The sequence below is a fragment of the Loxodonta africana genome, chromosome Y (assembly GCF_030014295.1).
Source record: "Loxodonta africana isolate mLoxAfr1 chromosome Y, mLoxAfr1.hap2, whole genome shotgun sequence".
NCBI classification, from domain to species: domain Eukaryota; kingdom Metazoa; phylum Chordata; class Mammalia; order Proboscidea; family Elephantidae; genus Loxodonta; species Loxodonta africana.
Genome location: NC_087370.1, coordinates 18,712,839 through 18,738,523, shown reverse-complemented (window position 1 = coordinate 18,738,523; position 25,685 = coordinate 18,712,839). Strand labels below are relative to the sequence as shown.

General features: G+C 44.1%; 1 protein-coding gene across 1 annotated transcript in view; it reads right to left on the bottom strand.

The window, feature by feature from the left end:
• Positions 1-2,505: 2,505 nt before the first annotated feature.
• LOC100659288 (patatin-like phospholipase domain-containing protein 4) overlaps positions 2,506-25,685 on the bottom strand; it is a 100,790-nt gene continuing 77,610 nt past the window's right edge. The window contains exon 7 of the mRNA XM_064278725.1: positions 2,506-2,930. Within this exon, the coding sequence (XP_064134795.1) occupies positions 2,928-2,930 (3 nt within the window). The 3' untranslated portion in view covers positions 2,506-2,927. The remainder of the gene's footprint in view (positions 2,931-25,685) is intronic.

Genomic DNA, 25,685 nt, shown 5'->3' with positions numbered 1-25,685 from the left:
TTAGGTGCTTTCCAGACGAAAATGAACACTGTGACCTCCAACTAAGGAGTTCTGCACTTGCCACAGTCAGCCACAGACTCCTCCTGGTGAATGGTACTGAAATACTCTAAAGAGCCCAGGCAGTTGCCTACTGATGACGTACTTGGAATGCCTGATAGTAATATATAGCACTGACAGCTTAAATCGTCCTTTTGCATACATTGACTGTTTTAAATGCCCTGCTCTTCTGTGAGGCAGGACCGGTCTCATCTTACAATGAGACTGAGAGTCAGGGAGGTGGAGAGATGAATCCTCACAAGGGGCAGATCTGTGTCCTCATTTGTCTTTTAACTCCCTATCAAGGGTCCTTTCTCCTTTTCCACAACCATGGAATGAGAGGTTGATCCCAAAATGTCTGTTGTAAAATCAGTTCTGCATGGGACCCTTACATACATGTCTGAGAAACAGCTGTGCAATACTGGAAACACACTTTTAGTTCTTCAATTGTCCTATCTACTAGAAGAAGGAGCAGAAGGTGAAAGATGAGGAGGAGAAGGAGGAGGGGAAGAAGACCTAAGTCATGGGGTATTGCGAGAACTAATCAATTAACACATGTAACACTCCCATTTGCAGATGACACAACCTTGCTTGCTGAAAGAGAAGACTTGAAGCACTTACTGATAAAGATCAAAGACTAGAGTCTTCAGTGGTTAAAAGGCTGGCTGCTGACCAAAAGGTCGGCAGTTTGAATCCACCAGGTGCTCCTTGGAAACCCTGTGGGGCAGTTCTACTCTGTTCTATAGGGTCGCTATGAGTTAGAACTGAATCAATGGTTTTTGGTTTTTTCATTTTCAGTATGGACTACACCTCAACATAAAGAGAACAAAAATCATCACAAGTAGACCAATAAACAACGTCATGATAAACAGAGAAAAGACTGAAGTTGTACAGGATTTCATTTTACTTAGATCCATAATCAATGCCAATGGGAGCAGCAATCAAGAAATCAAATGACATATTGCACTGAGCAAATCTGCTGCAAAAGACCTCTTTAATGTGTTGAAAAGGTCAGTTTGAGGAGTAAGGTGCACCTAATCCAAGCCATGATATTTTTAATTGCTTCATATGCATGTGGAAGCAGGACAAGGAATAAAGAAGACTGAAGAAGAATTGATGCCTTTTAATTATGGTGTTGGTAGAAAATACTGAATATACCACAGACTGCCAGAAGAACAAACAGGTTTGTCTTGGAAGAAGTACAACCAGAATGCTCCTTAGAAGCAAGAATGCAACACTACATCTCACATACTTTGGACACATTATCAGGAGGGACCAGTCCCTGGAGAAAGACATCATGCTTGGTAAAGTACAGAGTCATCGAAAAAGAGGAAGACCCTCAACGAGAAGGACTGATACAGCGGCTGCAACAATGAGCTCAAGCGTAACAACGACTGTGAGGATGGCGTAGGACCGGGCAGTGTTTTATTCTGTTGTATACAGGGTTACTGTCAGTTAGAACTGACTCGATGGCACCTAACAATAAGAAAAACAGAGTTGCTAGAAGAGTTCTTGGCAAAAGCAAGCACAAAATAGATGCCCACTGCTCTTATTGCTGTTGACATGTATTGTAATGACTGAAATGAAAAAAAGCATAAAAGCATAAATTTTCTGGGAGCAAGCCCACTGTTCATGTGTGAGGCATCTTCAATCAGTAACAGAGCATCTTATTGGCTCTCATTTGAAGCAGGGAAATATTAGAATGGCGAGCAGGAACGAGACTCAAAAGTTAACTGCCTCCCGTGGCCACATGCTCTCAGGCTCTTTTCTAGTAGTGGTCACCCTACACACACACACACACAAACACACACTCACACACACATACATGCCCATACGTGCACACACACATATACCCATACTCACGCTGACACTCACTCACACACACATACATACCCACACTCACATATATACTCACATTTGCATACACAAACATACATACCCACACTCACACTCACACACACAAACATGCAAGCAGCAAAAAAAGCAGCGATGGGGAAGACAGGTGCTAGGCCACATGAGACCTCCACGGAACCAAGACGCAGAGGCCGAAAAGAGACAAGGACCTTCCCTCAGAGCTCACAAAGACAGAAAGCGTTCCCCTGGAGCTGGCGCCCTGAATTTGGACTTCTATCCCCCATACTGTGAGAGAATAAATTTCTCTTTACTAAAATCACCCACTTGTGGCATTTCTGTTATAGCAGCACCAGGTGACTAAGACACATGGTTAGAAGGAATCATTCAAGAAAAAGAAAAAAATGTGGAACGTGCTAGTTTCTGGCAGAAGGACCAGGAAATGTCCAGGTGCTGAGATGAAGATTGTGTGATGTTCCAGAAAAGCCCAAAGCGTTTGGAGCATAATGACTCGAGGAGAGAAAGGTGCAGGAGACAAGCTGAGCGAGGGAGAGAGGAGCCAGCTGATGCAGCGAACTGCCTCGGGGAGAGACATCTTAGGATGGAGAGCTGCTGGAGAACCCAGGCCACCCCAGAAGAATGAGCTGCTTTGCAATCGCATAGGCTCATTCTGGGTGCTGTGTGGGAAATGACTGGAGTGTGTGGGGAACAGCCACTGTCGGAGAAGCAGGAGAACGATACAAGAGGCTGGTCAGGATCGCTGAGACAAGACTGGTATAATCGGTGGTGTAAAGGGCTTGTGTTTGGTTGCTAACCAAACGGTTGGCGATTTGAACCCACCTGCCAGTGGCACTGTGGAAAAAAGGCCTGGCAATCCACTTCTGTCAAGATGACAGCCGAGAAAACCCAATGGAGCTCAGTTCTGCTCTCTAACACGTGCGGTCGCCAGGAGCTGGAGTCAACTCGTCGGCAGCTTGTGTGAGCAGAGATGGTGAGAAGCAGTCGGATGTGGAGTATGACAGCGAGATACCCGTGACAACTCACTGTGGGATGGGATACAGAGTGAAAGCAGATTATTTAGGGAAATGTTCTTCCAAAAGATGTATGTGCTAAAACAAAAATGGCTGAGCCTGTTATAAAACCCAATCCTACATTACTGAAGAGCTCAGAGGTCACCGTTCCAACTTACATGCTCACCCTCAATTCCCACCCCACCTAGAATCATTTCCAAAACCACAGCGGTCACCCTAGAGTAGATTCAGACTTGTAGCAGCCCCATGAGTCACAGGGTAGAACTGCTCCATAGGGTTTTTTGGCTGTAATCTTTATGGAAGCAGATCGCCAGGCCTTTTTTCCGCTGCACTGCTGTATGAGTTTGCCAATCTTTCCGTGAGTAAACCAAATAAAACCAAACACATTGCCATTGAGTTGATTCCGACTCATAGTCGAGCACGAACCACTCGCGTCACCAGGGACCTAGAGTCGTTTACCAAAGACCATGAGTGTTAACCATCATTATTGAATAGGATAAAGCATGATGAGTCTGACTCAAAGGGAGGACTTATTCAGGAATGTTTCATATCTTGCTTTGTTAAAATTACTTCTTTGTTTAAAGTCATGCACAATTTTTAAAGGATGAAGGAAATGAAAAATTTACACCCAGTCATTTTATTGACATGGAAAATAGGATTTTTTTTTTTCTTTGTCTGGATGCAGTCTGTGTACTGTGCCTTGCTGTATGCAGGTGGACCCTTCTGTAACAGCTGCTTGCCTCTGACCTGTCCTTTCCCGATTGTAAAGGTTCTCCTTCCTACTCCACTTTATAGGAACTGCTTCCTATTATTGTCAGTTGTGGGGTTTGTCCCTTTTACTCAGCATCAGTGTATAGCAGTTTCTCACCTCTCTTCCTGCAGGGGACCAAGTCTCAATTTTTACTGGCAGTTTGTGATTCCTAGTTCCACATCTTAAGGTGTTATCCTTTGTGCACTCGAGTACTATAAAATGACTTCCTGTTGCGTAGTTTGGGGGCATAGATTGGTAGGAACTTAGCTTTTTTTTTTTTTTAATTGGTTCTTCCCAGAGGGCAGTTTGCTGGCGTTTACAGAGCTGGGTCTATCACGGCGGTGGCGGTGAGGGAGAGGTGCTTTGCGTTCGGACATTTCTATCAATGTTCCTGAAGTTACCGCCCCGTAGGCTCCAGCAGCCACGCTGAAATGGAAGGTGAGATTGGGACCATTTCCATTTTGACTTTTCAGTATGTAAAAAAAAAAGAGGCAAGGCTGTATGACTGCGCTGCGGGTGGCGCCAGAAACAATTTTTTCCAGATGACGGCGATAAGACTGTCCTCGTTAGGTTCTGCGCTCAGAGACAGCGGAAGTTTCTGGCTGAATATTATCACTCAAGTGGCACTGACAGAGAATATCAAGTTGAATAAAAACGGGCAGCCTCGGCCGAAGGAAAGAAAACGCTCCGCAAGCCTGTGTGGTTGTCGCAATGAGTCAGCCACCGAACCCTTCAGGCTGAGCTGCTCAGTGGGGGATGTAGAAACTCACAGAGACTCTCACAGTCTAAGCTGTCATTCTCTCTCCTCCCTACACACTGTGTCCCCAGCGACCAGCTAAAGTTCTGGAAACAGTGGCAGGATCAAAGTCTGTTGCTGCAAAGGAAATGATCTCGGTGAGCTAGTGATCTGTGCGCAAAGGCTCTGGGAAAGGCCAAGTGTTTCCCTCCTGCTTGTTGGTGCTGAGCGAGCTGTGTGTCCAGAACTCCGGAGTCCACATGGTTTATGGGCGTATTGCAGGTAGATACCTGCCGGACCTTCCGGAATGCACTCACTACATCGCTGTCTCCTCCAGAGAGGATATTAGAGAGATGTCTGTTTGAACAGGGTTTTCGTCATTTTGCAAATGAATCATGGCACATATCACCTACCGCCACACACAATAAACCATTTCTTAAATTTAGTTTGGGGAATGGAGCGTGAAGGGAAGGAAGAGATTCACCCTGACAGATAAATGTGTGTGCTCTCTTTTATCAGAAAAAGAAAATATGCACCAGTGAGTGTCTCTTTGGCTTCGCTATAAACAAGTGTCCACCCAAATTCACAGCCCACGTTTCTCAGACGACTCCGTATGACTACTGGTTCTTGTTGTTAGCTGCTGTTGCAATGCCCCCAATTCATGGTGACCCCACGTACAACTGAGAAAGGCTGCCCAGTCCTGGGCACGTAGATTGGACCATTGTGACCCACGGGGTTTGCAGCGGCTGGTTTTCAGAAGTAGATTGCCAGGCCTTTCTTCTTAGGCTGTCTTAGTCTGGAAGGTCCACCGAAACCTGTTCAGCAGCACAGCAACATGCAAGCCTCTGCTGACAGACGGGTGTTGGCCGCGGGTGAGCTGCGTTGGCCGGGAACGACTACTTAGGGTCTTTTGATGGACTCTATCCTGATTCATCCCTTACGTTTTCATTGTGCGCTTTGTCTTCGCCTGGGAGTTACCTCACAGCCTTTTGGTTGTTGGAAGATACAAACATCAAGTGAACGAACAGACTGTCCTTTGCTGAGGCTGCTGATGCCTGGTCTCCAGGAGAGTCTCAAGTCTGCAGTCTTCAGTTTCTCTGTCGACATGATTCCAAGACACAACAGTAGCATCCATTCAAGACAGCACAATGTAGATCAAGGACGCATTATATCTGGAGAAAACTGAGACAAAAATAAAAACCTAAAGAAATTCAAAACCTCTAGAACGAGCCATTTGGGAGGGTTGGTAGTGATAACTGAAGAGCAAGCATGCTTAATAAATTAGGAGTGATACATATCTGTTAACATCTGATTGATAGATGACTCAGAAATAAATTCCTGACCACAGACTCGCTTGCCGGGGGCCAGCCTCAGCAAAGAACAGGGTCACCAGAGGAAGGGTAGAGTTTGGCGAAAAAAGAATGAGACGTAGTGTGTCTTATATTTTCATTCTGCAGAAAAAAAAGCCTCTTCTTTATTTTTTACATGGTCTTTTATATCATAAGCTTACATAAGCATAACATCGCATGATCAACAAAGGGGCAGTACAAGATATAATCATCATAGATAACATCATTTTCCAGAGACATAATTTTCCAAGTGACACATAGTACAGTTCCGCATACGCACACAAATACAATGAGTTTTTGTTTAATTGAAGAGAACATTTTGTTGGTTTATTTTTACACAAAGTAACAATTGACTTCATACTGCTTTACACTTATGCTTAATCTTGCAATACCTTCCACAGTTTTTATAACAATTAATCTTTTTGCAAAACCATTGCCACATAGGCTTTGTCCATCTTGTCCAGGGTGGCCAAGTTCTTGAAGTCCAGCCACTTTGGGTTACGTCATATTGTCCACGATTGTGCCAAGGACAATTAGCCCAATCTCTACACCCCCAAGCCGGTTTTGGAGTAATAAAACTTCCTTCTACTCTATATGGTCTCCAATCAGCGTCATAATCCCAATTTCTTGCCAATAAAAATTCAAAATATTGTTTTTCCACTTTTATGGGATCATGTGTGGGTGGTGGTTTAATCACAAAAGGGCCTCGGTAAATACCAGGATTCCACCATCCTGTTTTTGTTTTCCATAGTTGAGCTATTCGTTTTCCCCCTAAGACAACTTCATGTTGATCCCCAGGTAATACACGGGCTGTCCCTACCCGGGATTTCACCAGGGGATTATGAGTAGGACGCCCCCCTCCAAAGGTCCCTAAATCTATAATGGAATTTTATGCTTATACATTCTGCTATACACAGGCTGAAAATGAAACAGAAACATAACACAGATGACAGAGATATTCCTGACTTTTCAGGAATTCTTCGATGTTTATGCTGGGGGCAGTGGGTGCAGAGGGGCCGCCCTTGCAGCCTGGCTCCCAGCACTCGCTGGGTCTGAGTTTGAATGCCTCATCTCTCCACCTTCTAAGGAGTCCTGGCCATCTTCTCACCACCAAATCTTTCTGTTGACCATTGCTACTCTCACCCTGACTGTAGTCATGTCTACCGAGTTGACATGATATGACTACTTCCACTGTATTTTTTTTTTTTTTCAGAGTAAAGACTGCTTACAAAATTACCACGCAGACCTGCTGAAAACGCATAATTGGGCTACATATCCTAATTTGGGCACCAATCGATTTTATTAATTCCATCTTGATCATGATGTCAGTTGCTGTTGTTGTTAGGTGCTGTCGAGCCCGTTCCACCTCATAGTAAACCTATGTACAACAGAACAAAACCCTGCCTGGTCCTGCGTCATCCTCGTAACCGTTGTTATGTTTGAGCCCATAGTTGCTGCCACGCATCAGTCCATCTCACTGAGGGCCTTCCTCTTTTTTGCTGGACAATAGTAATATTAATTTTATGGTTTTCTAGATATCTTCTTCCATATGAACTATTGGAGGTTATTAGGTTTATTTTTTTCCTAGGAGCCAGCATCGCCAGGTCAACTATTGTTGTTGTTATATGGAATTTAGGCATTTCTTTCACAGTCACACACAGGGTCTCTGGTTCAACAGCTGAAGACGGGGTTTACAGCCACTCCACAGATTGTAATAATGTTCGAAAATGAAAAGATGGCAGTACCCAATGTAGAGAACAGAGAAGTAAATCAGGACACCCCCATAAAATTGAGAAAAGAAGAAGAAGAAGAAAGTGGAGAAGGAGGAAAAGGAAAAGAAGAAGACAAGAAGGATTCAAGAAAAAACAGGCAGAATATTAAGGGATGTTAACAAATAACCCTCTCTAGTGGAGACCCCGGAAACCCTGGTGGCGTAGTGGTTAAGTGCTACTGCTGCTAACCAAAAGGTCAGCAGTTTGAATCCGCCAGGCACTCCTTGGAAACTCTATGGGGCAGTCCTACTCTGTCCTATAGGGTCTCTATGAGTCAGAATCGACTTGACAGCAGTGAGTTTGTTTTTTTGGTTTTTAGTGGAGACCCTGGTGGCATAGTGGTTAAGTGCTATGGCTGCTAACCAAAGGGTCAGCAGTTCGAATCCACCAGGCACTCCTCGGAAACTCTATGGGGCAGTTCTACTCTGTCCTATAGGGTCACTATGAGTTGGAATCGACTCGATGGCGATGGGTTTGGTTTTTTGGTTTAGTGGAGACTCAATAGTAATATTAAAAGGTTATTTTTACTTTCTTCTTGGACTTTCAAGGAAATATTATCCGACTTGTTTCGTAAAATTAAAAATATACAATAAAGCTGAAACTCCAAGTATGTGAAAAGTATGATGCATAAAAGTCAACGCCTGCCAGGGACAAAGAAGCCATGTTCCAAGCACTGGACAATGAACATGCCCGCTGTGTTATGACTGACATAACGCTAGGGACCATAGGGGTCAGCTGTGTGATTCTGCCCTTGCCTTCAGTAACAGAGGGCAAGATAGTGAGGGTATCTGAGGATCAAGGTTAGGGACAGAGAGATTTTCTCTCAAGCAAGGCCAGGAGCTCAGGGAGGCTACTAGCTCCCCAGCAGATTCCTTTTATTTAGTCCTGAGGCACAGAAGTGTCAAAATACAACTTAGCCACAGTGTAATACTAGAACACTAGACAGACAGACAGTCAGACAGATAGCTGGTGCTGCGCTGACTTCAACCCATGGCTATCTAATATACAACAGAACAAAACATTGCCTGGCCCTGCTTTATCCTCAAAATCACCAGCATGTTCAAGGCCATTGTTACGGCTATTGTGCCAACCCACCTCACAGAGGGTCTCCCCCGCCCTTGGTGGTCCTCTGCTTCACCAAACACAATGTCCTCCTCCAATGACTGATCCCTCCTGATGACGTGTTCAAAGCAAGCAAGTAGGGCAATGTTTTGTTGTGTATGACCCATAAGGTCTTCACTGGCTGATTTTCGGAAGTAAATCACCAAGCCTTCCTTCCTAGTCTGTCTTAGTCTGGAAGCTCTGCTGACACCTGTTTACCATGGGTGACCCTGCTGGCACCTGAAATAGTTGTGGCTAACTCCCAGCATCAAAGCAACATGCAAGCCACCACAGTGGGGCAGAATGACAGACGAGCGGTGGAAGAGAATAACACATAGCCTAATTTAGACCAGAAAATGTGATACGTTCACAAGTCAATGGGAATGACTCTAAAGGTGATTGATTATCCAGCAGACCAATGATACAGTGTTTTGCTACCCCTTCCCCCAAAATTACTCGTCCTATCAAATAGGGAAAACAGTAATATTCATTTTAGACATGTATATTGTTGTTATTGTGTGCCATCCAGTTGATTCTGACTCACAGCGGCCCTATGGGACAGAGGAGAACTGACCCATAGGGTTTCCAAGACAGTCAGAAGAACAAGTCTGTTTTGGAAGAAGTACAGCCAGAATGCTCCTTAGAAGTGCGGATGACAAGGCTTTATCTCACATACTTTGGATATGCTATCAGTAGGGACCAGTCTCTGGAGAAGGACATCATGCTTGTTAAGGTAGAGGGTCAGTGAAGAAGTGGAAAATCCTTAACAAGATGGGTTGACACAGTGACTACAACAATGGGCTCAAACACAGCAATGATAGTGAGGACGGCACAGGACCGGTCAGGGTTTTGTTCTGTTGTACACCGGGTCACTATGAGTCGGAATCCAGTTGGTGGCACCTAACAACAACGACAATCTTTACAGAAGCAGACTGCCACATCTTCCTCCCATGGACTGGCTGGTGGGTTCAAACCACCGACCTTTCGGTTAGCAGCTGAACTCTTAACCGCTGCACCACCAGGGACCTTTAGGTCAGGACAATACAAATTGCTAAATGTGTAGCTTAAATGCACACCCAAAGACTCTCTGTTTACGCAAACAAAAACCAAACCCACTACCATCAAGTCGAGTCTAAGTCACTGCGACCCTAGAGGACAGAGCAGAAATGCCCCCTGGGGTTTCCAAGGAGGAGCTGATGGATTCGAATGGTTGACCTTTTGGTTGGCAGCCTATCTCTTAACAACTGCATCACCAGGGCTCCTACACAATTAAGCCAACTCTAATACATACCACTTTTGGAAACAAAGTGTTCGTATTCCAAGGTGGTGTCACGGCAGGAAGCTGTCATGATCTTCATTGCACTTCGACAAGTGCACACTAGCTGGGCAGAGGCTGTTTGGCCTCGTGGTGCTGTTTGGCAGCTGGTGTAGTTGCTATCTGGCATTCATTTAAGATGGTCAACTGGGAAACCTAAATTAATAAAACATCACCAAATCAGGTGATCAGGTGCTCGTTTACCACCAGGCAGCCCCTTTGTGTCTGAACCAAGGAAAGAGGAAGTTGAATGGTGCAGAGCCTGGAGTAGGAATACTTGAAAATGACCTTGCCCATGGCTAATTCTTGTAGGCTCAAGAAAATATAGACAACTATTTTGTAAGTTAGATCTCTCTCTGGACCAACTACCAGCAGAACAAAATGCTGTCCAGTCCCACGCCATCCTCCCTGTCGCTGGCTTGCTGGAGTCCGTCGTTGCCTTCCGGCCTAGGGGACTCACCTTCCAGCACTGTATCGGACAATGCTCTGTTGTCATCCATGGGGTTTTCACTGGCTGATTTCCGGAAATAGGTTACCAGGCATTTCTTCCTAGTCTGTCTTAGTCTGCAAGCTCTGCTGATACCTGTCCACCGTGGGTGACCCTGCTGGTATTTGAAATGCTGGTGGCATAGCTTCCAACATCCCAGCAACACGCCAGCCACTACAGGGAGACGCACTGACAGAGAGGTGGGGAGTGCAACTCCTAAACTAGCCGAAAAGCCCTTACACGACTGGCCCTCACTTACCTTTCCAAACTCATCCTTTACCACTCTCTCCTTGACCATGATGTTTCAGCTAAAACGGCTGTTTTTTCAGTTCCTCAAACACTCGAGCTCATTCCTGCCTACCTCTTCCTCACTAGCTGCTCCCTCTGCCTGGAAAAATCTTCACCAGTACCTTTGCATGTCTGACACCCCCTTATCTGTTAGGATTCAGCTTACATATCAACGCTCCAGAAAAGCCCACCTTGACCCTTGAAGTAATCTAGCAGGCTGTCTCCACAGACTTTCCCTGACTGATTTTCTTCTTAGGCTTCTCACTGTATTTATTTCCCTTTGAACAAGTTATCTCTGTGTACCTCATTTTCTTGGTCTCTGTAAAGAAGGCAATGTTATTTCATGAAACCATTTCCAGGATCAAGGTAGTTAATACCTGTCAGACAGACACTTTCAGCAATATTCACACACAAAATTAATAATTTATTTTTGCACAAAGCAATGAATAAATCTTAACTGGGTGATGTTAAGTACTAACTTGCCTAGGATTTAGACTAGTTTTGTTTTTACCTGTCATTGAGTTGACCCCGACTCATGGCAAACCCAGGTACAGTGGAATGAAAGACCACCTCGTCCTGAGCCAGCCCCACGATCTGTTTCCGATCAGACCACTGTGATTAACGGGGTTTTTATCGGCTGATTGCTAGGTCTTTCTTCCTAGTCGTCTTAGTCTGAAAGCTTCAGTGAAACCTGTTCAGCATCACAGCAAGGTGCAAGCGCCCACTGAGAGACGGGTGGTGGCTGCAGTTGAGGTGCACCGGCCAAGAATCAAACCAGGTCTCCCATATGGAAGGTGAGAATTTTACCAGGGAACCACACTGCCATGTAGAAACCAAACCCCATTTACAGACAATCGTAGGATCGTTACTACCATCAACACAAGTAGATCACACAGCCCAGCCCTGAGTTCTACTCTCAAAAGTCTAGAGCTTGAAAATGTTGTTGTTGGGTGCCATCAAGTTGATTCTGACTCACAGCGACCTCATGCGATACAGAATTGCCCCATAGGGTTTCCTAGGCTGTAATGTGTGCGGAAGCAGATTGGCATGCTTTTTCTCCCACAGAGCCACTGGTGGGTTCACACCACCCACCTTTTGGGCAGTGGAGGTGCGCTTAACCATCATGCCACCGAGGCTCTTGAAAGCACTACTAGTGAGAGTTGCACTCTAACAATGGTAGCACAGGTCTGTCGGTGAACATTTACGCCGGGCATTTACCCAGGAGTGGAAAGGCTGGGTCACAGGGTATGCACGTACCCTAAACCCTGCCAAAGCCAGAACCTGCGTAAGGTGGAAACCTGTCAGAGAAGGAAAACTCAGATATTTCCCACTAAATATAAAGTGACAGAAAAGTGGTGACTGCATCCTGTCCAAGGTGGAAAACCTGCAAAATCCAGAAAAGCAAGGCAGTCTTGGCGAGTTCCAGCTCTCACAGGTTCACTGAATGTACATGCATTCAGCTATATCCAAACCAAAAAACAAACAAAAAGCCCACTGTCCTGAGTTGATTTCGACTCATAGCAACCCTATAGGACAGAGCAGAACCGTCCCATAGGGTTTCCAGGGCTGTAATTTGTACAGAAGCAGACTGCCCCATCTTTGCCCTGCAGAGTGGCTGGTTGGTTTGAACCGCCACCCTTCGGTCAGCAGCAGAGTGCTTTAACCACTGCACCACCAGGGCTTCATTTAGCTATGTGGATACTGCCAAACAGTTGTCCCAAGTTCTTTTTCCAAATTACACTTTTTATACTTTTCTTTTTTTTTGGTTCAGTCAAAGGGCTTTCAAATTAGCGCTGTTAAAAATAATTTCCCCACTATAAAATCCATATGACAGAACATATTCCTATTAGTCCCAAAGATTATTATAATTAGGAAGAAAAAGTATCAGTATAAAAATGATAGAGGAATTACAAATTACATCTCACTCTGCACTTGTACTACGTGCGCCATTATTTGGAATATCTTGTTATTTTAATTACAACCCATTACTCCAGTTGGAATCGTCACAGCAGGCCTTGTTATATATTTTAGGAATAAATTAATTGCATCAGTTTTGGTTTTATCAGGCATGAGCTCATCCAAACGCCCTGACTTGGCATTCATTAAGCGATCAAAGCTTCCATTAATGCTCACAGGAATGTGGAATCCACGTGAATATATCAGTAGGCTGAAGGTGAGTATCTCCCAGGTAGACCTGGCAGCACGTTGGAATGTTAAAACCACAGCGAACGTGCCTTTCTGAGCACAGCTGATCACAGGTAGTTCTGATGCCGCTGCAACGCTCAGATCTGCAGAGCCGGCGGGAGGTCCAAAGACAGCTGAACGTGGACATGGTCCTCTGTCTTTATCCTAGGAGGTCCTTACTCTCCATGAACCCAACTTTGGCTTCTTTTTGTCTCATCATTATTGATTCCCTAAGTCAGTAAATCACATTCAAGTTTCTTAAAATACACTTTCTTAAAATACACAACAATGTTATTCAATAGAGAAATGACTGCTTTGAAAACAACCCTGAACGTTAATATCCTTTGTTTTAAGATGGGAGTCCCTGGGTGATGCTAACAGCTAATGCACTGGGCTGCTAACCCAAAGGCTTGAGGTTCAAGTCCACCCACAGGGATGGCGGAAGAAAGGCCTGGAGATACACTTAAAAAAAATCAGTGATTAAAAACTATGGAGCACAGTTCCACTCTGATGCACATGGGGTCGCCAGGAGTCAAGCCAGATTCAGAAGAGGACTTAGAACAGGGGATGTCGTGGTTGATGTCAGATGGATCATGGTTGAAAGTAGAGAATACCAGAAAAATATTTACTTTATTGACTATGCAAAGGCATTCGGCTGAGTGGATCATAACAAGTTATGGATAACATATAACATTGTGAAGAATGGGAGTTCCAGAACACTTAATTGTGCTCATGAGGAACCTGTACATAGATCAAGAGGCAGTTGTTTAGACAGAACAAGGGGATACTGAGTATTTTAAAGTCAGGAAAGGTGTGCGTCAGGGCTGTATTCTTTCACCATACCTATTCAATCTGTATGCTGAGCAAATAGTCTGAGAAGCTGGAGTATATAACAAAGAGCAGGGCATCAGTATTGGAGGAAGACTCATTAGCAACCTGCGTTATGAAGATGACACAACCTTGCTTGCTGAAAGTGAAGAGGACTTGAAGCACTTACTAATGAAGATCAAAGACTGCAGCCTTCAGTATGGATTACACCTCAACGTAAAGAAAACAAAAATCCTCACAACTGGACCAATGAGCAACGTCATGATAAACGGAGAAAATATTGAAGTTGTCAAGGATTTCATTTTACTTGGATCCACAATCAACTGCCATGGAAGCAGCAGTCAAGAAACCAAAAGACACATTGCCTTGGGAAAATCTGCTGGTGGCACAGTGGCTTAGCACTCACTACTAACTGAAAGCAGTGGAAAGATGGGGCAGTCTGCTTCTTGGAAACCCTAGGGGGCAGCACTACTCGGCCCTATAGGGCTGCTATGAGTCAGAACCTACTAACTGAAAGCAGTGGAAAGATGGGGCAGTCTGCTTCAGTAAAGACCGCGGCCTTGGGAACCCTAGGGGGCAGCACTACTCGGCCCTACAGGGCTGCTATGAGTCAGAACCTGCTCAGTGGTAACAGGCGTATATACACGTATGTGTATGTATATCTGTATATGCACACGTTGTTGTTATCGTTGGTTGCTTTCTAGGTGACTCCCACTCATGGCGACCCCATGTATCCAGAGGAGAACGACCCCATAGGGTTTTCAAGGCTGTGACTTTTCGGAAGCAGATTGCCAGGACTGTCTGCCGAGGTGCCCCTGGGTGGGTTTGCACCGTAATGCTTTGGACTAATAGTCTGACGCGTACTGTATGCAGCACCCAGGGACTCCTATGGCTTGGAGGTAGAGTGATAAATGTCATTATTTTGTGGCATTTGTGAAGCCCCTTCCATTTTACCAGCACAGCAAATTGCCTCTTAATCGTATGCGGCATGTGATGTGGTTAATTCATTGACCTCGTTAACGTGAAGGTCTGCTAATTATTTTTAATTTGTCATGTCACTTTCACTGTCTAACCAGATTCTAACTACATCAACTGCCAACTTTTAGCTTATTTCATTCTCTTCTTCTGCTTTCCAGCTTTTTAATAAGAATTTGGTTCCTCCTTTGTATCATTTCTTGTGCATCTTTCAATTACATTTCTTAGTAACTTACATAGACTGAGAAAGGCAAGCATATAATTAGTACAGACTTAATATTGGGGAAAATAACCAATTTCACTATCTGTGCCCTCCTTTCAAATACGGGTTTAGAAGTGGATAGAAAATAAATCCATCTGGAGCAGGTACAAAGCCCAGCGGTGGTCACATGCTCCCCAAAGGTGGCTGGTATCCTAATCCATCAAGACCACAAATGCATTTTAGTACCATAAGGCATTATTATGAAGGAGTCAAAGAGCCACGGCTAAATTCCTTTCCCAACAACGCTGTCATTTCTGCTGCGAATACAAACAAGGGTAGTTTATAAAATAGCCATTTCTAACACAAGAGTGAGTTCTGGTGTCTGGCCCCTGTGTTAGAAGAAGGTGCCAGTCTCACATAAGCAAAACTTGAGCAACATAACATGGAATAACTTATACCTTTATCTTGGCTTTGCTGAGAGTGAGCGACAAAGAACAGCACAAGGGCTTTGGAACATCGTAAATGTGAATTGAAAGCCAGGCTCTGAGATTTAAAGGCAGCGTGTGGAACACATGTACCTACACCAATGTTCCCTGCAGCACTGTTCACAGTAGCCACAAGGTGCAAGCGATCCAAACGTCCATCAACAGGTCATACCTACACGGATGTTCCCTGCAGCACTGTTCACAGTAGCCACAAGGTGCAAGCAATCCAAACGTCCATCAACAGGTCATACCTACACGGGTGTTCCCTGCAGCACTGTTCACAGTAGCCACAAGGTGCAAGCAATCCAAACGTCCATCAACAGGTCATACCTACACGGGTGTTCCCTGCAACACTGTTCACAGTAGCCACAAGGTGCAAGCAATCCAAACGTCCATCAACAGGTCATACCTACACGGATGTTCCCTGCAGCACTGTTCACAGTAGCCACAAGGTGCAAGCGATCCAAACGTCCACAAACAGGTGGATGCAGAAACAGAACGTGGTCCAGCCACACAATGGAATGAATATTGCTCCGCCACGAAGAGAATTCTTCATGCATGCTACCACCCGGATGGACCCTGAAAACATCATGCTGAGTGAAGTAAGTCGACCACAAAAGACGAGTATCATGCGATCTCGCTTCTATGAAATAACAAGCAAAAGTAACCACACAGAAAGTTTATTAGAGTTACTGGGGCAGAGGGGAGGGAAAAGAAAAGGGGGAGTCATTCTTCAGGAAGCACTGAGTTTCTGTTTATGGTGATGGGAAATTAGACATTCATTAAGGGTAATGAATTGTCATGGATTGAATTGTGTCCCCCAAACACGTGTGTATCAATTTGGCCAGGCCATGATTCCCAGTACTGTGTGACTGTCGGCCATTTTATCTGATGGGATTTTCCTATGCGTTGTAAATCCTATCACTATGATGTTAATGAGAAGGATTAGTGGCAGTTATGTTGATGAGATCTATAAGATTAGATTGTGTTTTAAGCCAATCTCTTTTGAGATAGAGAGAGGTAAGAGAGAGACAGGGGGACCTCATACCACCAAGAAAGCAGAGCTGGGAGCAGAGTGCATCCTTTGAACTCAGGGTTCCCACGTGGAGAAGCTCCTAGACCAGGGGAAGATTGATGACAAGAACCTTCCTCCAGACCCGTCAGAGAGAGAAAGACTTCTTCTGGGGCTGAGAACCTGAATTTGGACTTGAGCCTACTAGACTGTGAGAGAATAAACACCTGTTTGTTAAAGCCATCCACTTGTGATATTTCTTTACGGCAGCACTAGACGATCAAGACACATGTGATTAATGTAACTGACATCAGAAAATTGTACACCTGAACAGTGTTGAGTTGGCAAATGTGTTATATATTTTTTTCCAATAAAAGTTAAAAAAAAAAAAAAAAGCTTTGATACATTACTTTGAGTCAATCACTTTACCTCTCTAAGCCGCCATTCCTGCATTTGTAAGGTGGAGATAATAACATAGTCAAAATAGCATTTGTAAAGCCGAGTGTAAGGCAAACTACTCGCCAAAATGGTTGTGGCATTTTTGAACCGTGTGAGAATTCCATCAACTTCTCTCCCTCGTGGCCCATAGCCTCCGGGCTGATGAGCTCTTATTCTCTGATCTAGAATGACAGTCAAGTGTGGCAGTGTGGCTGAAGCTCAGAGTGTGTCTTAGTCTCCTAGCACCGCTGTAACACAAATGCCACAAGTGGGGGGCTTTAAGGAACAGAAATTCATTTTCACACTGTTCAGGAGGCTAAGAGTCCAAGTTCAGGGCCTCGGCTCTAGGGGAAGGCTCTCTGCCTGTCAGCTATGGGGGAAGGTCCTTTTCACTTTCAGCTTCTGTAGCCCTGTAGCCCGGGTTCCTTGTGTATCTTCACGTGGCATCTGTCTTGCCCCGTTTGCGCTTGCTTGTCTGTGTCAATGCTGCTCCTTATAACTCAGAGGGGATCAGATGTAATGAAGAAAACCATGTTTCCAAATGGGATTACACCCACAGGTGTAGGGGTGAGGATCCCAAGACATATTTTTTTGCAGGGAAACACTCTATTATGGTTTGCCACAGCAGAGTGCCAGGTGGGGAGGGGATGAGAAAAGATACTGAGAGCCTGGCAGGGGCTAAGTGAGGGAGGCCCCAGGTGTTATATTCAGGTAAGGTCAGACTTGGTCCTAAAGGACAAGAGCCTTTGAACGTGTTTGCCATTTGCTTGAATGTCCTCCAGCTGATCTTGCCCTGTACTTCTAACTGGTTGGTCACAGATCTAATGCCAGTGCCATATTTCAAATCCCAGTTAAGCATCATCTTCTCCATGATACTCCCTCAGTTTCCTTTTCCTCTGCCAAACTTCATCTGATTCTTTTCAAATGTGTGCCTCAGTACAGGAGTCGCTCTCTCCAGGAAGCTTGACTTGAACCCGCAACTGGTGTAGGGGCCTCCCTAGGTGAACACCATCCCTCTGCACTGCAATGGCTGTTTATAAAGGTGTCCGTTTCTCCCATACATCTGGCATTCCAACAAAGACAGTGCCTACTCTACTCTGGCTCATGAGTGTTTTCCCACTTCTCCATCGTTTTCTTATGTGAATTCCCTCCCTCCTCCCATTTCCAAGACTCCTGCCCCATCGACCTTAGACTTTCCCTTTTGCAACCAGCTACTAACCCAAAGGTTGGCAGTTTGAGCCCACTCAGCAGCTCTGTGGAAGAAAGACCTGGTGATCTGCTTCCCTAAAGATCATAGCCACTGACAACCCCATGGAGCAGTTCTACTCTGTCACTCGAGGTGGAGTTGAGTCAGGTGCTGACTTGACAGCAGGTGGCAATGACAACAAGAGCTCCCTATTGGGTGCTATCTCAGGACTTACCTCACATAGCATTCCCACTAAAAACCGAACAAATGAAACAAGAAAGTGAGAGACACGAAGGATGCAGGGCTGTTTCTGCCATGCCTATACAGAGCCGTGCTTACAGCTTAGCCTGTCGCTGTGTCCATCACTGTTGCTTAGAATTTACTTCTTTTTTCTCCCATTTCCTTTCCAATGAGCTTTCTAGTCTTCCCCAAAGACTTATTTAATCATAGAAATTGTAGCACTTAATTCATGTCTATTGAGCGTGGTCTCCAAATGTCTAACTCTTAAATGCACAATCTACTGATTTCCATCAAAGACCTGGCTTGCAAATATTGAGCTATTTACCCACAGAGCAGGAAATATACACAGTCTTATTAATCTCCACCCTACCTAACTCAAAGTTGGGTGTTTTGTGTTTTTTTCAGACCTCAATGTGAACCAGGTTGAGTACCTAGTCTCATATGTTATTTAGAGAGTACCATGGATTTATACAACTTTTCCTGGGTCAGAGGTCAGGTGATTCATTGATCCCGTGCTCAGTGTGACTGTAAGAAGAGTTACCGTTTTTGAGAATAGGCTTTCCCAATGTATACAACTGTTAGAGTGGGTTTCGTCTGGCTTAGTTAAACAAGAGCTCTCTGGATGATAGGTTGACTGTTCAGGGGGAGTAACTTTTCTAAGCATAGAGAAATCGCCTAAAAAAAAAAAAAAACTGTAACAACTACTAATATGAAAAAGCTTACCCAGAGTCTGAAATTACCCAATCACATATGTGTTGTTGTTATGTGCCATCGAGTCGATGTGGACTCACAGCGATGCCATGTGACAGAATAGAACTGCCCCGTAGGGTTTTCTGAATGCAATATGAATCATATTCTAGACTTTTAGACAATGTTGTTGTCGTTAATGCCATCGAGCCAGTTTCCAGGCTGCAACCTTTCAGAAGCAGATCACCAGGCCTGTTTTCCCAGGTGCATCTCTTTGGGTTTGAACTGCCAACCTTCCAGGTAGTAGTTGGGCACTTAACCGTTTGCTACACCCAGGAACTCCTTATGAGCAACAACAATTAACAAAGAAATAGGATCTGACCTGGAAGTAACTTGCATTTTTTATCATTTCTGTATGGGACAGGCACCACTGGGCCATGGAAATGGTTAATATGCTCACTGCTAACCAAAAGATTGGAGGTTCAAGTCCACGCAGAGGTGCCTCAGAAGAAAGCCTAGTGATCTGCTTCCAAAAAGTCAGCCACTGAAAACCCTGTGGAGCACAGTTCTCTGACACACATGGGGGGACCATGAATCGAAGTCGGACTTCTTAGGAAAGAATAGGTACTTGTCCAAAAACCCGTTGCCATCAACCTGACTTCGCACGCCTTAAAATGCTGACATCAGCTGACCTAACTTCCTAAAATTATCTGAATGCTTGACTCTCCGCTCTTTCTCTATATTTTTTGATGTCTGAAAATTAAAAGTAAAATAAAAATAGTTTAGAAAAACTACATAATGTCAAAGTCCTACCACCACTGGAAAAGGGTTAGCAGCAGGGCTGAAATCCACTCTCTCCTTTAACTGGGGACAAGAGGAAATGAAAGAAAGGTGACCTGGGCAACCCCCCTTGTGGACATACCCCCGACAGCCTCCTGACAAACACTCCCCTGGTATTCACTGGGGAGTTTCCTTATCTACAATACACTATAGCCGACTGTAGCTGGTCTGTTTAATACTGCATATGGCTCCCTGGAAAATGCTACGTAGCTTCGTAAGCACTGGAGTTTAAAAGGAGATGTGTTATGAGAGAAGTAATCCCTGTCTGTGTAAAGTATGCTCCAGTGAGCACCTCTCAGAGATCTTGTGTGTGAAATCGGGGCCAGAGAATGTCCTAATGCAACAAGAAAGGACTTGAGGAGGAACACTGATGATTCCAGGCTTGGCTTTGCCCGTGTTACGTGCACCATTTTGTACAAAGAATTTAACTTTATTCAAGTGTTCCTAAATAGATCTCCACCTTGATGTGAAAAATAACCCCAGATCAGGTTGACACGGAACTTTACAACAGAAATGCATGAAGCTAAAAATAAGGTCAAGACATACAACTGTGCCAACACAAGAAACCAAAGGAATTCTCAGAATGAGTGTGAAGGGAAATCCCAGCATGGAATCTAGGACGCAGATCTGGAGGCAACCAGTACGACGACTCAATATGGCAAAGATGCGTTTGGATATTGCTGAGAACAGATCCATACTTCTGTAGGAGAGGCTGAAACTCAGTAATAGCCATTGCGGTTGAGTCATTTTTGACTCATAGCAACCCTACAGCAACCGCCCCATAGGGTTTCTAAGGAGCGGCTGGTAGATTTGAACTACTCACCTTTTGATTAGCAGCCTAGCTCTTAACTACTGCACCATCAGGGCTCCAACTCAGTAATAGGTAACTTAAAACTAGGCAACCAAAAAGAAAGGCAATTACTAACTCCAGGGAAAACCAAAGAGTTATGCAAAAAGAATGTAATCACTGTTCATTTCATGGTTTTCTGTGAATAATAGGTATACAACTTAGTGACATAAACAAAGTGTATTGACATTGATTTAACCAAAAATTGTGCCCATTATATGGGGGAGTGGAGAGGCATGGAAGAAAAGCGTGTGGGTGAAAGTGGTAAGAGATAAATTAATAAATAGTTAGGGGGATAGTATCTAAAAAAAAAAAAAAAAGCTAGGTTGCTATTTAAAAAATAGGAAGTAAATACCCCAAGAAACAGCTAAAATAGTTAAAAATACACACCTCTGGAGTGCTGGAGAAGGAAAACTGTGACACAAAGGACTATTGCTTTTCGTTATAGTACAAGTGGGACAAACTTATTCTTAAAGTGTGTGTTTATCTATCTACCTATCTACGTGCCTATCTATCATCTATCTATCCATCATCTATGTATGTGTGAATGTATGCATATACGCATGCATGTGTGTATGTATCTACCTACCTACCTATCTACCAACCTCTCTCTCTCTACCTACCTACCTCTCTATTTACCTACCTACCTACCTATCTACCTACCTACTTACCTACCTACCTCTCTCTCTATCCATCATGTCATCTATGTATGTATTTATGTAACCATCTATCGACCCATCATCTATGTATGTATCTATCCATCTATCTATCGCCTACCTATATATCTATCAGTCTTTAATAGACACACAGATTAAACCTTCTTTAAATTAAAAAAAAAAGAGTTGGTTCACTTCTGCTTTCCAAAACCACCCTTATTCCTGACCCCGGCCTTTCTGCCACAAGCACCCCAGCCATGCATAGTTTATGAAATGGCTCCGAGAGGAGTGTGGTCATTTTGAGCATCATCTAATGATGTTTTCTCTAACTGACCCTTTCTGTCAAGTAAGGACTGCATTCAGATGTTTTCTGTACCGCTAAAGCATTACACACACTGTACAATGTAAATGTCATCATGGATTTGCATATTCACTTAAATTGTCTTTTCCAAGTTTACAACTTCTAAATTTTGGTACAATTGGACAAAGCTATACCCCATCGTTCTAGTTAAAGTACTCCTCTGGGAAACAAACCAAAACCAAACCAAACGAGTTGGCATCAAGTTGATTCCAACTCATGGCAACCTCATCTGTGTCAGAGTAGAATTGGGCTTGACAGGGTTTTCAATGACTGATTTTTCAGAAGGAGATCTCCAGAACTTTCTTTCCAGGTGCCTCTGGGTAGACACCAACCTCCGCCCTTGGGGTGCGCAGCCAAGAGTATTAACTGTTTGTACCACCCAGGGACTCCTTAGGAAACAAGGCCTCGCTCCCTAACGTTTCACTTGAGCCACGCTCTCCCATCACCTCCACCTGGGCCATACTGGAACTTTCCACACGCTTTTTCACACATTCAGCCTTTTAACATCGAATTCCTTCATCCATGCAATTGAATGAAACACGTATTCTAATTTCTCAAGGCTCACTAAAACCAAGACTCCTTCCAGATGGGGTTGGCCGGTCCCTCAGTCTTTCCTCCGTGCCCAAAACACTCTATTTCCATTCTCTCTCTTTCTCCTTCTTCTTCTGAGCAATTAAATGCTTACGGTCTGTTTATAAGTTTCCCTTTGTGAACTGAGATCCTCAATGATAGGGGCTCTATTTTAATCATCTTCTCATTCCCAAGGTCTAGCACACTGGTGGGCACTTAGCAGTCACAGTCAATAACTGGTGAATAATTGATGAATAAATTAATGAATGGGTTAATGACCAGCACGGCTGAGGTGCAAGGATAGAGGGGCCCTCATTCCTCTTCTACCTCTAAACCTGTCCAGACCTGACAGTCTGCAGTGTCCAAAAACAAAAATACCCAAATAAACCTACAAAGAGACAAACCAGCCATTGCTCAAAGGCTGTTTTCATGAACACAGAGATGAATTAGCTCCCTTATTAATTTTCCAAACATCCAATTTAATGCAAAAAGATAATGCCGCTCTAACGAGATGGTTGTCATCTTTGAAGTAATTGTGTCTATCAGCAGAATAAAACTGTTTCTAGAATGGAAATCAAGCAAAACACCACAAGATGTATGCACGTATGCTGGCTCTGACTAGGACTTTTCTTGAGGTGTCATTTCTGTTTTCCACTTTATCTGTCCATCCCATATAACTGCATGTTATGCAGATGAAATATCCATGATAGAAATCATTTCTGAACGTTACAGAGAAATTATGGTCAAGATTCTTCCAGTTGGGCGTGGGCTCTGGTTAAAGTTCTCCTGATTTTTAATGTGCACTCACAGCACAGGGACAGAAATTGAGTGGTGGCATCTGAAGTGTCTCCAAGCCCTGAGGAGCCCTGGTGGTGCCACGGTTAAGCGCTCAGCTGATAACCAAAAGGTTGCCAGTTCAAACCCACCCAGTGCTTCCACGGGAGGAAGACCTGGCGATCTGCTTCCATAAAGATTTCAGCCTAGGAAACCCTGCGGGGCAGTTCTACTCTGTTCATGTGGGTCGCTGTGAGTCGGAATCCTGGAGGTGTGAGCTGGTGCCTATCTTAGCACTCTACACTGAATTTCTGATTTCTGTGTGTCTTTCCTAATTGCACTGGCTGTAACCTACAGAAAGATTAAATATTAACTGCTCTGGTAGGCATCCCTGTCTTCTTCCTAATTGGAATGGAAGGGCATCAGCCCTGAGGATCTGACTGCCAAGTACGATGTTGGCTGCAGGTTTTAAGGATGTAGTGTGTGTCATGTTAATTCACAGTCTTCCACTGGAGAAGCCATCAATTCCAAACTATGAATTTTTAAAGGAAATGTTACATTTTCTTCATCTCTAACCCAAACCTCTTCATCTCTAGAGGTTGCATTTTTCTTTATTGTAGCAATTTTTGTTATATAATAATATATGCCCTAGAATTAAAGCCTTTTTGTAATTCTAGGTATTAACCTATTTGGACAAATTCTTATTTAACAGGAGTTGATTTATTATTTTATTTAGGGTTTTCATGTGTTTATTCACATGTGCTTATTATCTTTATCGATGGTTTTCAAACCATCCCTCTAAAGCCTCAGTGGATGAAATGTGAAAACATCATGATGAATGAAATAAGTCAGTCACAAAAGCACAAATAGTGTATGATGTCACTAATTTGAAATAAGAAAATACGTAAAAACCAAACATTATTAGCGGGTATGGGGGGGACCTTTTGCTTAGAGGGCAGTGGAGTTCACGTTAATGGTGGTAGAATGATTCGCACAAGGATAGTGAGAACATTGCACAACTTGAAAGATGTAATCAGCGTCACTGAATTGTGCATGTAGAAATTGTTGTGTTGGTGAACGTTCTGTTGTGTATGTTTTCACCACACATACACAAAACCCATACTGGTTTCACAGTTATCTCAGGAGTCACTGAGGATGAGAAGGAGGGCCTGACTCAGCATTCATTCACTCATTCATTCATTCATCAAATATTTACTGAGCCCCACCACGGGATAAAGGAGCCCTTCTGGCACAAGAGTTAAATGCTTGGCTGTTAACCAGAAGGCTGGTGTTTGAGCCCACTCAGGGGCTCTGCACGAGAAAGATGTGGAGATCTGCTTCAGTAAAGACTACAGCCTAGAAAAACCGTATGGGGCAGCTCTACTGTATCACATGGGGTGACTATGAGTCAGAATCAACACAACAGCACCCAGTGACAACAACCACCATGTGACAAGCATAATGCTAAGTTCACACAGTGCATACGGACAAGAATTCCTTCTTTATGGAGTTCATTTTCTAACTGCAAGCACCTAGCAATAAATAAAATGGCAAGTGGGGCGTGTGTGTGTGTCTGTGTGTTAAGGTAGCAGATTCAAAGCCTGCTTCCGTGCTGAATGGAGCAATGTAGTCCAGAGACGCCATCCGCTGTTGTTGGGGCCAAACCAAACCAAACCCATTGCCACTGAGTCGACTCTAACTCACAGAAACCCTATAGGACAGGGTTTCCAAGGCTGCATTCTTTATGGAACAGCTAGCCAGGTGTTTCTCCCTCGGAGCAAGCGGTGGGTTTGAACTGCCAACCTTTCAGTTAGCGGCTGAATGCCTAACCACTGCACCACCAGGGCCCCTTTAATGCTGGGGGGGTAGATTGTGCAGGTGACAGAGAGGTACACTCTGGTTAGCAAGACAGGTAAGAGTCCACTAATAATTCCAGTGGGAACGTAGTACAGTAAAGCCTGCAAAAGCCAGAATCTGTGTAAGTCAGAAACCTGTCAGAGAAGGAAAACTCAAATCTTTTCCACTAAAATCGTGATAGGAAAGAGGTAAGACTGGACCCTGTCAAAGTCTGAAAACTTTCGAGACCTGGAAAAACAAGGCAGTTCCATCAAGTTCCGCCTCTTGTAAGTTTCACTGTACACGTATGGAAACATATAAATGAAAAAATGCTTTCAGATAAAGTACTTTGAGGGAAATATCTGAGGCTAATGGGAGAGCGAATAACTAACCAGTTGCCATCCAGTCGATTCTTACTCATGGCGACCCCATGTGTGTCAGAGCAGAGCTGTGCTCCATTGGGTTTTTAATGGATAATTTTTCTAAAGTACCTTTCTTCCATGGCGGCTCTGTGTGAATTCAAACCTACAACCTTTTAGTTAGAAGCCAAGCATGGTAACCTTTTGCACCACCCACGGACCCATGGGCGTCCTCTCTGAGGGCATTTTCAGTTCATCATTTTGGGGTGGGGGCCTCTCTAATTTCCCAGTGGTTAGGGTGTACTGCTGTTGCTGTACTGAAGGTAGTATTGTTACCATACTGTTATCAAATGTGTGTGTTTGTGTTTTCAGGTGAGAGAATATTTTTAGACTTCTTTTTTTCTAAAATTCAGCATACTATTCTGAATGGCTTAACATATGGCTGATGTGTGTACGCTTGCAAAACCAGAAAGAGCAGTCTCTGCTTC